The sequence below is a fragment of the Scophthalmus maximus genome, chromosome 5, assembly GCF_022379125.1.
Source record: "Scophthalmus maximus strain ysfricsl-2021 chromosome 5, ASM2237912v1, whole genome shotgun sequence".
In the NCBI taxonomy this organism is placed as follows: Eukaryota; Metazoa; Chordata; class Actinopteri; order Pleuronectiformes; family Scophthalmidae; genus Scophthalmus; species Scophthalmus maximus.
Window position 1 is genome coordinate 20,015,156 of NC_061519.1, and position 14,436 is coordinate 20,029,591.

The following is a 14,436-nucleotide window of genomic DNA, read 5'->3' on the forward strand; positions in this document are numbered from 1 at the left end:
TAAATATGTGTCTCACTGGCAACACAACAAATATTTGTTTTATTAATTCTGTAAATCTGTAAACTGTGAATAACTGAGTTATGAAAGTATTATGTGTTTGGTGAACACAGGTAAATGTGTTTATTTGTGATGGTTACAAGTTAAAAAAAAATTTTTTACTTATATGAGAACATATCACACAATCACTCAGAGAAGTAGTAGTATAGAGTAATTTCCAGGACGTGTTTTTCAGTGGCATGTCTGCTGTTTGTTGTTACACCCCCCTACAGTAAGTGTTAGGGGCCAGGTGACCTGGGCAGCTCATTTCTCGGAGTTGATGTTTTTCCCGCTTCCGACTTTTCGCCCTACACAATTGGACAATCTCAAAATGATTTAGCACACAACTTTTCAGTTAACAAATTATTGTTGCTCAATAAGATGTGTCCCATTTCTAAAATAAATACTCTTTGCACTTTGAAAAAGAAATTGTTGTTTTTATTTTGAGACAGGCTACTTTGTAATAGGTTTCTAAAAATCTGCCTCCTGTAGTGGCCTAGTGGTTAAAATTCCACTTTTTAGCTTTACAATTTTAACTATAGAGAGAGGCTTTTTAAAAATGTTGTTTGCAACATAGGCAGCGTTATGGAAAAATAGTGCTGGTGGGATAGTTCAAAACACTGTGGAGAGCCCGGTAAGAACTCTGGGTGTGCCTTTTTCAAAGAATGGTTCCAATAACCAGGCCTTGTTGTGATGAAGCTCCTTTATTATTCTTTAAGGTGTCTGTATGTGGTTTCCCAGAATTTGTGCTCGTCTTTCAGGGTGGTGGTCTTGGTCCGGTTTTGTGTTTTTAAAATGTGGTCGGGTATCTCAGTGTCTCGCCTCTAAGAGGATTCACTGCTGTTATAGGCAGTGAGATTACAGATCACAGGAGTGTGTGTGTCAGATCACAGGAGTGTGGGTGCCAGATCACAGGAGTGTGGGTGCCAGATCACAGGAGTGTGGGTGCCAGATCACAGGAGTGTGTGCGCCAGATCACAGGAGTGTGTGCGCCAGATCAAAAGAGTGTGTGCTTTTTTTAAGAAATCTGATCATTGCATCAGATGGGATTGTTTGATTGGATTTCAATTAACGATTATCAACAAGCATTTGGTAAACAAGAAGGCCACACAACTGTAGCGAACAGTCAGCTTTGAAATCACATCATTTAAAAGGACGGAAGACAACTCTCCAAATACACTCACTGCTAAATAGAACGTTAACTGAGATATAATTTGGTCTTGTAAAAGCTTGAAAACTGTTCCTGTTGAAGGAAGGTTGAGACCTGAAATCATTGCTTGGGAGTAACGGCTTCTTTCTGGCTCTCCCTTATGTACTGTCGGCCATTCGTGGAGTGGTGACTCCACGAAAGTAAAAGAAACTGTTCTAGCTTTTTTTTCTTCTTCTTCTTCTTTTACTGCAAAAGCACAGGCATTAACAAGACAACTTAAATTCAAAATGCTTCTAATTCACATGGATTAAAAAAAGAATTGTTACTCAGAAATCAAAAGCTGAGCAGCACAGCTGAGTGCCTTACGATACAGCTATTTGAGGACCCAGTTCTATAACCGACAAAAGTCCAAAGACCAGACCAAGTCGTGCACAGGGAGGTGGGAGAGGGGCCGGAGGACAGAGAGCGGAGGGAGGGAGGGACGGAGCAGAGGGAGCAGGGGGAGCAGAGGGAGGGAAGCAAGAGAGCAGTCTTTTGGATTTCTCATTAATTCAGTGTGGCCCTCTCTTTCAGTTTTTTTAAAACCCCGCCCACTGACCATTATCAGCCCAGGCCTTATATATGCAGCATGTTGCTCTTGTTTGTGAGTTCAGACACTTTTGAGAGCACCAACTCAAACCTGCAGCCGGAACAGCAACTCTGCCGCCGTCATGAAAGAGTTCAAGAGCAAAGAATTCTGGAGGGCCGCTCTGGCCGAACTGGTTGGCATGACCCTGTTCATTTTCCTCAGCATCTCGTCTGCCATTGGGAACAAGAACAACACTAGCCCGGACCAGGAGGTGAAGGTGTCGCTGGCCTTCGGACTGGCCATTGCAACGCTCGCCCAAAGTTTAGGCCACATCAGCGGAGCCCACCTGAATCCTGCAGTCACTCTCGGGATGCTCGCCAGCTGCCAGATCAGCGTGCTGAAGGCCGTCATGTACATAGTGGCTCAGATGCTGGGTTCGTCCCTGGCCTGTGGCATTGTGTATGGAGCACGTCCAAGTGCCACTGATGCACTGGGGCTCAACACTGTGAGTAAAACCTTTAATCGAGTTGTCGCTGACAGAACATGTGATGATGTGCGATTTCAAAACGGGCAGTTGTAACACATCCCACGCCGCTGAGAAGTGTGACACTGCCATATGATGCAACAGTAAATAAAGTTCCTGTTTCGCCTGAAGTTGACCCCACATTGCAAACTGAGACATTTGTCAGCACTTTAATTAGCACAAAATTGTTGGTGTTGTTCTCTGGACATTCTGTCATTGCTTTTTATTGAAGAGTGATGACACACGATTAAAGCACACCACGCTGCAACAGCTGTTAGTTAGGAGAAAAAAAAATGCAGTGTCCACAGTCTGGCATTTCTCCTCAGCTGTCTTGGTAAATTTGAAGTTCCAAAGAATCTAAATTCCATAGAAGCCACACTTTTCTTTGAACTATTTGTAATAAGTGATATCAGCTATCTTCTCGCTGAATAGCTCATGCCTGGTGCGTTGTCACAGTGATTGAACTGCTCTGCCCCACACCCAGTGTACTCCAGCTAAATTATACCCAATAACACTGATCCACAAATGAAAAATGCATGTGCAACGTGCTACTCTGTGCCAAATTGCTGTCAGTATTCCAGGCCAATGCCAGCGGCTGATAAGTGGGAAGTGGTTGTGATAGGAAACGATCAATCTAACTGACACAGACTGACGGACCCTTGTTGTTTTGGATTCTTTTCTAACCCACAGCTCAATGGTGTTACTCCCAGCCAAGGCGTGGGCATTGAGCTCCTGGCAACCTTCCAGTTGGTGCTGTGTGTCATTGCCGTCACTGATAAACGGAGGCGTGATGTCACCGGCTCAGCACCCTTGGCCATTGGCCTCTCGGTCTGCCTGGGACACTTGGCAGCTGTAAGTTGCGAAACAGTGGAGTGTTTATCCAGCAGTTGTGCTCTTCAGTGTTTTACATCAATTTCAATCTTACGTTGTTCTCTAATTACAGATCAGCTACACAGGCTGTGGAATCAATCCCGCTCGCTCCTTTGGCCCGGCTTTAATCCTGAACAATTTTGAGAACCACTGGGTAAGTCAAAGAGGAAAGCAGACGCCTTAGCAGAAGCCTTATTCTATTGTCTTCTATTGAGTTCTAGTGATCTTCACTGACTGAGTTGGTTTGAATCCCCAGTTAACGGTGGGGGCGTGGTTAGCACTCCTGAACTAGAATTAGTTCCAGTTTCCCAAGCCTTACTTTTCTGTGCATCTTGACTACTGGGATGTCTCACTTCAAGGAGTGCTAGTATTAGCTGAGTATATTTTACTTTTTCTCTGCTTAACTGTGCTCTGCCTGTTATTGTAGGTTTAACAGTTTGTCTTCATAGACGGAATCTAAGTTGAATTTGTGCTGTGGTTAGCACTCCTGTTTTTTTTTTTTCTGTATGCACATCATACTATGTCAAGCTCAAATAATTCAAAAATTCCATAACAGGCAAATGACTGTATTGCCCTCAACTTCAAGTTAATCAGTTATAGTATTCACATTGTTTCACAAGAAGCCCAGCTGAGATAGGCAAGACCTTTCGAACTTGCCTGGAATGGTATTTATTGATAAGAATGGTTTGTCCGTGGCTCGTGCTAACAAATACCGATCCAGAGATTGATCAAAGTTTCTCATTCCAGGTGTACTGGGTGGGCCCGATGTGCGGCGGTGTCGCAGCAGCTCTCGTCTACGACTTCCTGCTCTCGCCCAAATTTGAAGATTTCCCCGAGCGCATGAAGGTCCTGGTCAGCGGCCCAGTGGGCGACTATGAAGTTAACGGGGGCAACGATGCTACGAATGTGGAGATGACGTCAAAGTAGCGCTGAGCAAGTGCACCCCCCTTAGTGCCAATGCACGTGTCCATACTCCTGTAAAAACCTTTTGAATTGTAGGATTCCAGGGTTTTTGTGCTCTTTTGAAATACAGATGAGGATTGTAGTCATGGGTCAGTTAGTGTCTCATTCAAATTCACTGCTTTGTTTGAACCCACACACAATTTCTATTCAAACTGACGCTGAGACATGGGAGTGGAGGTTGTGCAATCTGGACGGAGCAGTGAGTTGAATTTATTGCCCATATCAGTATTCTATGTTGAGCCATCTTTTGTATACTTATTTCTATTTCCTTACATCACCGATTATTTCTGATGAATAATGTATTTTGTGTACACTCTTGAAATGTCTCACTTTTTTAAGTAAATAAAACACTTTGTTGTTGACCGTTGTTAATCTGTTCTTTATTGTCATTGTTATGTAGATACCAAACATAAATTTAAAAAATAACCTGCCATTATAGATTAGATGTTTTCTTCTCTATTAAATCAGCATATAAAGCCTTAAAATCGTGGCTGTAAGTATCAACAGTATTAGCATTCTAAAAGAAAATAAATCAAATAACATCAATCAAACATGATGAATTTGAGAGACTTGTCTGCGTTTACGAGAATATATCCAGATGGAAATGTACGGATTAATTCAGGGACAGATATGGAATGTTATTGCGCCTACCACCACGCGTTTGCAATCCGCTGCATTATATGCGGGCCCTGTTGCTTCCAAGTTCATGCCACAAGTCCCAAGTGTGATATAAAGTGCAACAAGGAAACTAGTAATGGCCCGAGGTTTACTTTGGGCAAATTGATTTTACAAAACTGTAATCATGAAAATCCAATATGTGAACACAACTGAGGGCGCGGTGGTCTTTGTCCGGTTCAAACTGAACCATGGTTCGGTAAGTGTGCAGCGTGAAAACACTTAATTTTTTTGTTGTTGATATTTTGGACTTTCAGACCAGGAAGCTGAGACAGCATTAAGCAATGGAAGTAGAAAAAGAAGGAGAAGAAAAGCAAAAAGGAGCCGCGATGCCACATGAGGGGAGGAGGAGATGAAATATTAAACTGCACTTTTCACAACACGGCTCACAGCCTTCGCCTTCAACAGTATTGCCGCTGACAATGTAATGTTTGAATGACAAGGACGATAATTTTGCACATTGTGTAATGAGTACCGTGCCTGGAGTTGGTGAGGCTGGTAGAAATACCATAATGATATTACAGTGGCAAAAATTAACAAAATTATTATCATTATTATTTATTTTCTCCATTCAAACAGAAAGACCTTTCGAATTGACAACACACTACGTCAAACACGTACGTCAACAATCCAATCAATGTCAAGTAGAGGTACACGCAGTCACGCCCCAAAAAAACAAAGTTTGTTAAAAATGAAAGTTTGCTCCCTAGATTGCATTGTAGTGGGTGACAGTCTGGAGCACCAACAAGCATTGGCCACGCTCAGCAGAGGTTAAATACCTGGGATTCACCACAACTTAGTTAGAAGTGAAGAAGGCTCTTGGAGTTTGCCTCCGATTCAACACCAACTCTGACCTGGATGAATGAGAATCCCCCACAGCCATGGTGGATGCTGTGGAAGCTGCGTGCTAGACAAATGAGACGTGCTGCATTACAAAAAAAAGAAGAAGAAAACCAAACCTACGGGGAAACAAGCACAGTCCTGGCCTAAAAGCGAAAGTTGTACAGGAGAGAAAAAGATAGTGAGAGATAGATAGATAGAGAGAGAGAAAAGGAGGCAATCTTCGTAGGAATGTTAATCAAATGAAGCTGAATAATCAGCCTCACACATCATTGGCTGGTCACTAGCCGTCAGGCCATTCAACAAACACAATCAACGACTCCAGAAGTAAACAACAAAAAGGTCAACCGACAAAAAGAAAGAACTTTATTCACACCAAATTGTTTCTTTAAATACGTCAGATTAGATTTTAGATATGTACGTTTGAGACTTAAATCCGTGTTGTTAGTGTAATCTGCCGTTGATTAAATCCCAGGACGGAGTATGGCCCCGCGCTAACAAACAGACCTGCATGTTTGGTAACAACGCAAAAATGTTGAACATGTTTTTGTTTTCTCCTGTAAGTCAAGCTCTTCAGGAAGAGTTGTGAATTAGGGTCTAAATGACTGATGTGGGCCTCATTGGAAGCCGCACCCTTGAGTTGAGTTTGAGACAACACGACCAGCTCTAAGATGACTCTAAGTGTAAATCCATTGCGAGTGCTCGTCCTCGACTACACTTTCTATCTTTGTGTTTTCTTTGCACCGACCACCTGTTGCTGCCGATTGATGAATAGCTTGTCCTGCTTGTGTTTTCAACTGGTGAAGCATCCAGTGGCAGGTTGTTGACAGTGTCCTATTAGTAGCCAAGAATCTGTACATGCGCAAGGTTTCTCTGACTCACCATCTCTCTCTCTCTCTCTCTCTCTCCTTCCTCCTCACTCCCCTATGGATCAACTGGTCTGCTTGTCGTAGTGGGACATTGAACCATTACTAGTACACTCGCCAACAAATCCCCCCAATGGTCAGTCAACAGCTGGATCCCTTGCGGGATCCCAAAATGTTGTAATGCTGTATTCAGACCGGTTGTAAGCCCAGCGTGAAAAGGTGCTTCATTCGAGGAATTCATTTGAATGGAGCTGGTTCAGCGACGTAGTGGGAGCGCCGGTGCAGAGAGCTCCAACAAAAACACACACAACTGCAACAGGACATCATTCAAATGTTGATGAATAACTGCATTTATGTGACACGTTTTAAAATGTACCTCCCATTGCCCCATTCATGTTCGAAATGCCAACCCTGTGATTGGTGGAGATTCACTCTTCCCCCGGGAATCTAGTCTGGTCTTATGAATGGACAATGTTCAGTATTTGTAGCTGCCGTGTTGATTCATCTCTTTACCCCCTTTAGATGTAACTGTGATGTGGGAATAATATGCTATTAGGATCTTCAAGGAAGGCTCAGCAGGAGTCTTTCTCTGTAGAAACTGCCTGTGATGTATTGACAAATCTAACCTGGGCTCAATGAAAACTGGGAACTCACTTATCACCGTTTAGACAATCTTCAATTCTTTTCTTTTTTTTCCATCATTTTCTGTGGTCTCACTTCTTTTGTTTTGTTTTTTCATTTTTATTCACCATGTTATGATCTGATTGTTTTCATTATTGTTGATCCACTGGAATGGAACCCCTTTGAAGATGTAAGTACCATTTTACTCTTTGCTTAACAGACCAGCAAACATATTGATTATATACTTGACTTGCTTCCATTTCTGCGTGACTAAACGTGTTCATCCTGTAATTTCTCGAGTTAAGTTAATGTCCAACTCTCGTGACAGTCACCTGCATCGTGCTGTTATTTTATGCCTCTGGAAGACTGGAATTGGGGGATGAGTCATGTTGTGGTCTGTTATCTGATTTACATCTGAAGGCGGCGGCGGGGGGGGGGGGGGGGGGGGGGGGCATCATGGGTGAGTGGAGGGCAATCACATGATGAGGAGCTCCCTCTGGCATGGAAACGAGGGCGGGGGGGGGGGGGGATTGGTGGGATCTTAACATTTCCTCGACCAGAAACGAAAGCCTTCCTTCTCTCTGACTAAACTGCTGATCAGAAATAAGTTGATGAGTTGATAAAATCATACCGCAGCTGTTTCATTTATTGGCATCAGGCCTGTGTGGTCACACATCGATATCCTTAACATCTATCTTTTTGCTGATTTAGTTGGACATTTATTGGAATTAATGCGATTTAGTCATTTGGAATTGAACTCCTTGACTTTATAGAGCATTTAAATGTTATTGTCCATTTCATAGGGAACTTGTATGTACCTCAGTATAGGGGAATTTCTTTGTAACTCCTTATTTCATGGAGAGAAAAATAATGTATTACTCAGGCTGCTGCTATCACTGCTGAGGGTATGTAGACACTGAGCCTATGCTGGGGGGAGGTGAGGATTATGAAATTCTAGAGTAATACAGTATTTGATATGTGCCAACAAATGAAATGTTGGTTGACAGTAGTGCGCTGGCAGGCCCACAGAGCTGCTCCTCCTCACAGGTCCTTCCTGTCAGTTCCCCACATCATTACTCCTCCCTCCAGCCTGCTCTCCTGACGTAATGAATCCTGTCCTCCCAGTAATGCTCCAAAGGAGTATATAGAGTATATATTTGATACCGTATTGCGGTTTTAAATGTATGTTAACTGTCTCAAGCAAGCTTCAGACCGATGAAAGAAACTGCGGTTTAATTTGACAACAGACATGCACCAAAAACTGAAATAAAGGATTTTAGGAATAATTGGCAAAAAAAGAAGCTGCAAACGGTGTGAAGAAAATGCAGATGTGTTCTTTGTTTTGGAGGAAACATTGTGACCCAAGTCGAATGTCGTCCTTTGACAAGTTGCTTTTCTCGTGTCCTCTGACAACAAGACAAGAAGCACCGTGACCCTTTACACACAGTAAAGCAGAATGAAAGGCCCATTTCCTTGTCCTGAATTCAAAGGGTCCCATTTCCTTCCTACGGTGCCATAGGACTGATGTTAACTTCAATGAGACACATGCTCAGAATTGAATAAGCATATTGAAAGATAGCCAAAAAAAAACATTTACAAAGACTTTTGCCCAAAGCTGCTGGGGGCAAGAGTGTCCTTGGCACATCTATCTATCGCATGTGCGATGTGCATGTGAGATATTTTGGGAATTTAGATTTTCAATATTATGCCAGAGCTATAATAAATACATGGACTAGATTATGCATGCGAGCTGAGTATGTTATTTTGAATGTATATGCACTAAAGAAAACCTTTTCCCTATTATTGCTCGTACATTATTTAACACAGTCTTCAACTGAACACGTTTTTCTAGATCCTTAACTCTATCCCTCATCTGACACAGTTCCAACGGTTTGCTGTGGTCTCAGACGAGTTGTTAACGACACCACCGCCTTCTGTTAAACCAGAGCGATCGCCCTCTCCGGCTGAGATCGCTCAGCTGTTCCTGGTCAGGCCGGATTCTTTGAGGCCACACACTTGATGAACGCTGGTGAATGTCACTCGGCCGTGTCTCCGGTTGGGCTGCGGGTGCAACCCAGTCTCCGCTCGTGCCACAGTCCTGTTGTCCCACTCAGACACTCTGTCCACAAAAAGGCTCATGAGGTCATGTGAGTAGCCATGGCAGAAATTAAAACGTGGGCATTCTGGAGGGGGCGTTCCTCGCCGAGTCTCTGGGAATGATCATCTTTGTCTTCATGGGCCTCTCGGCCGCAATAGGGGACAGAAATGATACTAACCCTGACCAGGAGCTCAAGGTGGCTTTTGCCTTTGGCCTGGCCATCGCCACATTAGCCCAGTGTATAGGTCACATTAGCGGCGCCCACCTGAATCCCGCCATCACCCTGAGCCTCCTTGCCAGCTGCCAGATAAGTATCATCAGAGGTTTTGGGAGCAGTGGCTGGCAGTGCCATTGTGTATGGAATTAGGCCAGAAGCCACAGATTCGCTTGGTGTTCACAAGGTGAGGTGGAATCTGTGCATTTCCAATTTTTCCCTGAATAATGCTCCCATGACATTCGGTACTCCGGTTGAGTGGCGTCTGAGGGAATTGCCTGCGGTCTAATCTAGTTTCGTCTGTGAAAGCCTGACGCTCGTCTGAAGCTTTGTGTTCTTATCTCTAAGACTTCCTAATTTGCTAACTGCCGGTGCGAGTTGTTTAATTGACATGGTCAGATTTTAAGTTTGGTAGCTGTCGTGCAACAAAGGCAGGCTTTCTCTCCTCAAGCTTGCAACGTCCTCAACAGTACTTTACTAATTCAGATGGGCAACTAAACTCTTAAAGCATCGTCCAACTGTTTTTATTTAGCATGATTAGCACCAGTTCAGGTTTTGAATGCAAGACAAAATCCTGACCATAACTGTGTACTCGTGGACAGTAGAGGAGAGCACACCGCAGTGTTTTTCCTCGTTGCAGCTAAACGGAGTCACTCCAGGTCAAGGTTTTGCCATCGAGTTCCTGCTCACCCTTCAGCCGGTCCTGTGTGTGCTTGCGGTCCCAGACAAAAGACGTGACATCGGTGGATTCGCACCTCTGGCTATCGGAACTCTCTGTGGCGTTGGGTCACCTTGCTGGAGTAAGTACATCGAAATATTTATTTCTCCTCCATTCATTTGGTAGATGGGTTCTGTATCTTCCTGTGGCCCGGTGCCCTGGTTTGCAGCGGATAAATTGGTTGTAAATCAGGCTTGCATGTAATCTGCGGATGTACAGCCACAGAGGCAAGCGGTGTTGTTCCCTCTGATATGGTTTACAGATCCGCTACACGGGGTGCGGCATAAATCCCGCTCGATCCTTTGGGCCTGCAATTATACTGGAGTCCTTTGATGATCACTGGGTATGTGTTATGGAGCTGTAAATCCAGTCAGTGTTTGTATTCATGAGTTCTGCCTATTGATACGGGGGACGTGTCTGTCCTGTTGTGTTTTTCAGGTATACTGGGTAGGACGGATGAGCGCTGGTGTGGTGGCAGCTCTCCTGTACAATTTTCTACTGACGCCCAGGGATGAGCGATTCGGTGGCAAAGCAAGAGTCCTCTTCTGCAGTGACTTGTCAACTGCAAAGGAAATTCAGGAGCCCTTTCTGGAGAACCTGGAAAATGAGAAATGGTCAAAGAGGCTGGGAGAAGCCTAAAGTGGAAATCACAACTGTATACTGCTTATTTGTATGATATAAAATACTGTCTTTTACCCACATGAGGCATATCATCTTCTCTATAATGCTCGAATGTAGGATGTGACACCTTGGCCAGCGCATCTTTTTCCTGGTTCAACTCTTTCCCCCCTCCCCTCTCTGCACACTAACCGCTTCACTATAAATACTGAAGTGTGTGACATGTTGGCTTTATCACAGCAGATACATTAGAGGCAGAGATGACAGAAATAAAAACCTGGGTGTTTTGGCGGGCTGTGGCTGCAGAGTTTGTCGGTATGTTGCTGTTCATATTCATTGGTTTATCGGCCATCATTGGAAAAGACCAGGGTAGGGTCCACGGGGAGACGGTTGCTCAGGAGCTGAAGGTCTCCTTGGCCTTTGCGCTGGCCATCGCCACCCTGGCTCAGTGTTTTGGGCACATCAGTGGAGCGCACTTTAACCCTGCAGTCACTCTGGGCCTGCTGGTCAGCTGCCAGATCAGTGCCCTCCGGTGTCTGTGCTACATCCTGGCGCAGATGCTTGGGGCGGTTGCAGCAAGTGCTATTGTGAATGGATACAGATGCAGAAAATCCTTTGGGGTTAACCAGGTAAATAATCCTTATGTTTTTGTTTCTTTCTTTTTTTTTTTACTCTAATTTTGGCAGATTTAATTATTGTTTGATTCCACTCCCTTCGTTGTAGTGAAGACTGACTTTTGCCTACAGCTGTTGTTGACTGTATTTTTTCTTTTTCTTTTCTTCAGCTAAATAACGTGAGCACGGGACACGGCTTTGTCATCGAGTTCCTCGCCACCCTTCAGCTGGTTCTGTGCGTGATAGCTGTGACTGATAAGCGACGGAGTGATATCAAAGGCTTTGCACCGCTGGCTATTGGGCTGTCAGTGGGACTCGGTCACTTCGCAGCGGTGAGTGAGTCATAATCCTGTAATCCTGTGTTTAGAAAGTGTTAGTCAGGATTCAAGACTTTTCCTCCCTCCTGCATTAAAAAATGTTGCCGCCATTGTGGGTACCACAAATCAAAATCAAAACATGAGTGTCATATATCAACTTTGAGAAATGTCTTCCATGCACCGTTTTTGTGTGAGTTTTTTTTCTCTGGCAAAATATGAAAACAATAACTCGCTGGTGCCAAAACTCAATATAAACTTCAGTCATTTAACAAAGTCACAGTAGGATCTTGTGAGAAACCTTCAAGTATTTGAGATATACAATATAACTCTTTATTTTGGTCAAACGACACACCTGAAAGATTTACTGCAGGACAGCTGTATTGATGTGAGCTGTCTATGTAATTGATCTTCTCCACTCAACTGATGCACCTGACTTGTTGCCATTTACAGATAAGTTTCACTGGATGTGGAATCAATCCTGCTCGCTCCTTTGGTCCGGCTGTGATAAGCGGTGAAATGAAGAATCACTGGGTAATTTCAGTAAACAGTTTGAAGCTTTGAGTTTAAAGGGATTTTCTTTTTTCTTGTCGAAGGAAGAATGTGTCTGATCTGTGCTTTCATTCCAGATTTACTGGCTGGGGCCAATGTGTGGAGGAACGGCAGCGGCTCTTATCTACGATTTCCTTCAGTATCCACGAACACCAAACTTGAGAACTCGCGGTAACGTCCTGCTTCATGGTCAACAAGATGAAAACAATGCTGCTGAAATAACTGGCGTCGACAACGACGACAACGGCAGCCCAGGGCCAAGTCAGTGGCCAAAGCACTGAAGTGCATGCCACACTTTAGCTTTCCTGTCTGTCGGCACCGTAATAAACAGCAATCAATCCGCAAATATACTTTTAAAATGACGTTTCGGTTGCATTTTTATTTTTGTATTGAGTGTTTTTTCAATGATTGTCTCATGCGTGAATGTCTTATAATAAAGGTCATTCAGTGTCGGTGTTTTCATCTGAAACTATTTCCCAAATGAAAAGTTCAAAGTAAAGTGGACATATCCTTGTTTGTATTGTACAATTGCCAGAATAACCCTATGTATATTTAGAGCTGAACGACCTTGCTATTAGTTTCTGAATGTATTACCTACTGTTTACAGTATTATTCTATTCAAGGTGTTTGGCGACGGTCCCAAAAATATCTACAGTGAAACAACACAAGGATGTGGATCAGGTAATTGCGCAAGAACTTTAGATTCTTCATAAGAACAACATGATTAGACAAGATGAGGCCATCGTGGAGGTTTCCTGTTTGGCTGCGTCACAAGAATGTCCTCGCAAATACGCACACGGCCCATCTCACATCCCATTTTATGGGTTATGGCTTATGATTATTTGATGGAGCTCCACACCCTGGGCTAATCATTGAATAACCATCAAATAACTTTTAAACTTAACAACCAAACATTTCCCAACACAGAGTCTGCGGCGTGAGGGCAATCCAGCCAAGGTTGTTTCAAGAGGCTGGATGGCGGCTGTGGTTTGATGCACATCCCCTTGTAGTGCATCGCCTCTGTGTGGGATGATCATTAACGTAATGTCTCTGTCCCAAATAATTTTACAATATCCTTTTGAGGGTTATAAAAGAGTTTTTTCTATTGTCAGGTCCAGCTTCCCCTTATTGCCACACACCTATAGGCAGGTGATGGAAAATCACTCTGATTTAATATGACATGAACTTGGGTGTGCAACACAAATTCCACAGACAAGAAGTGGCATTGGTGCGAGCAAAGGGAAGATGTTGTATGAACCTACAGCGGCTCAAAGAATATCAACATAGTATATCATATTTAATAACATTGGCTGGAGGAATCAGATGGAAAATATTGATCTATATTTAGTCAATGCATCTTTCTCTACAGCTCTCCTCCCTTTGAGAAAGAATATTGCTTTGTTCTGCCAAACCTACTAAGGTGCACTGTGCTTTCAGACTCATCCGTGAAGGATATAGCTGTGCTGATGGGATTATCTCACTCATACGATATGACACTTCTTCACTTTTTTTTTCTATCGTGGAATCTCAGAGGCCGGTCCTGTGACGGCAGCCAATCTTAAAATCTCCCTCCTTTGTGAGCTTAACCTCAGAGGGCAGAGCATTGTGTTTCGCCTCTTGTTTTGGAGTTTGTCCTCAACAACATGGACAATGCTCTTTTTGTTCCCCCGCAATCATTTTGTCTGAGAGTGTCCTCTAACAAATTATTTGGCTCTCCCGTTGAGCTTGATTACTCCATGATTTGGCATGCGAGAGTGTTCTCATTATCTTTATTTAGACAAAATTAAAAACAATTGAGTGTGGAGGCCGAACTCGATATTCAGTCATTTTCAGAGTGACATGTTAAAAGGGCAACAGACATCTTTCGCGCACCTAGTGGTTCCAGGTGGTATTACTGTTTGGTCATTCGTAAAGACGCTGCAGTGGCAAGACGCCGGTAAGGACGCAGGTACTTTTCCTCAGAGCTCCTGCTTTGTTCTCGCATCATGGCTAACTCAATGCCAGAAATCTGGCTACTGTCCAAAGCAGAAAACAACCATTTAAGCCAAAAAGTTGTCTATTTCCACCTCAACCGTACTATTCAATCCAACAATATGGCCTATAATTAAGACCCATTCCGAAGAGTCCTTACACGTTCTGCCATAGAAAACCAGCCATTAATTTTCACTTTATAAAAAAATTATAGTAACACAGGAT

The 14,436-nt window shown here is 43.5% G+C and overlaps 2 protein-coding genes and 1 pseudogene across 2 annotated transcripts; all 3 read left to right on the forward strand.

Moving 5' to 3' along the window:
* Positions 1–1,695: 1,695 nt before the first annotated feature.
* On the forward strand, positions 1,696–4,472 carry LOC118311336 (aquaporin-1). The gene is made up of 4 exons (XM_035635102.2): positions 1,696–2,259; positions 2,968–3,129; positions 3,221–3,301; positions 3,895–4,472. Exons 1-4 carry the CDS (start codon positions 1,897–1,899, stop codon positions 4,072–4,074), a joined length of 786 nt encoding a protein of 261 aa, XP_035490995.1. The 5' UTR covers positions 1,696–1,896; the 3' UTR covers positions 4,075–4,472.
* Positions 4,473–7,684: 3,212 nt separating this feature from the next.
* On the forward strand, positions 7,685–10,783 carry LOC118311568 (annotated as a pseudogene).
* Positions 10,784–10,860: 77 nt separating this feature from the next.
* LOC118311567 (aquaporin-1) lies at positions 10,861–12,692 on the forward strand. The gene is made up of 4 exons (XM_035635562.2): positions 10,861–11,389; positions 11,545–11,706; positions 12,142–12,222; positions 12,318–12,692. The coding sequence occupies exons 1-4, from the start codon at positions 11,021–11,023 to the stop codon at positions 12,519–12,521; spliced, it is 816 nt and encodes a 271-aa protein (XP_035491455.2). The 5' UTR covers positions 10,861–11,020; the 3' UTR covers positions 12,522–12,692.
* Positions 12,693–14,436: the final 1,744 nt, after the last annotated feature.

Coding starts and splice junctions, on each gene's coding strand:
- LOC118311336 (XM_035635102.2), top strand. CDS start 1,897: ATGAAAGAGTTCAAGAGCAAAGAATTCTGGAGGGCCGCTCTGGCCGAA. Junction 2,260..2,967: donor ATGCACTGGGGCTCAACACT/GTGAGTAAAACC, acceptor TCTAACCCACAG/CTCAATGGTGTTACTCCCAG. Junction 3,130..3,220: donor GCCTGGGACACTTGGCAGCT/GTAAGTTGCGAA, acceptor CTCTAATTACAG/ATCAGCTACACAGGCTGTGG.
- LOC118311567 (XM_035635562.2), top strand. CDS start 11,021: ATGACAGAAATAAAAACCTGGGTGTTTTGGCGGGCTGTGGCTGCAGAG. Junction 11,390..11,544: donor AATCCTTTGGGGTTAACCAG/GTAAATAATCCT, acceptor TCTTTTCTTCAG/CTAAATAACGTGAGCACGGG. Junction 11,707..12,141: donor GACTCGGTCACTTCGCAGCG/GTGAGTGAGTCA, acceptor TGCCATTTACAG/ATAAGTTTCACTGGATGTGG.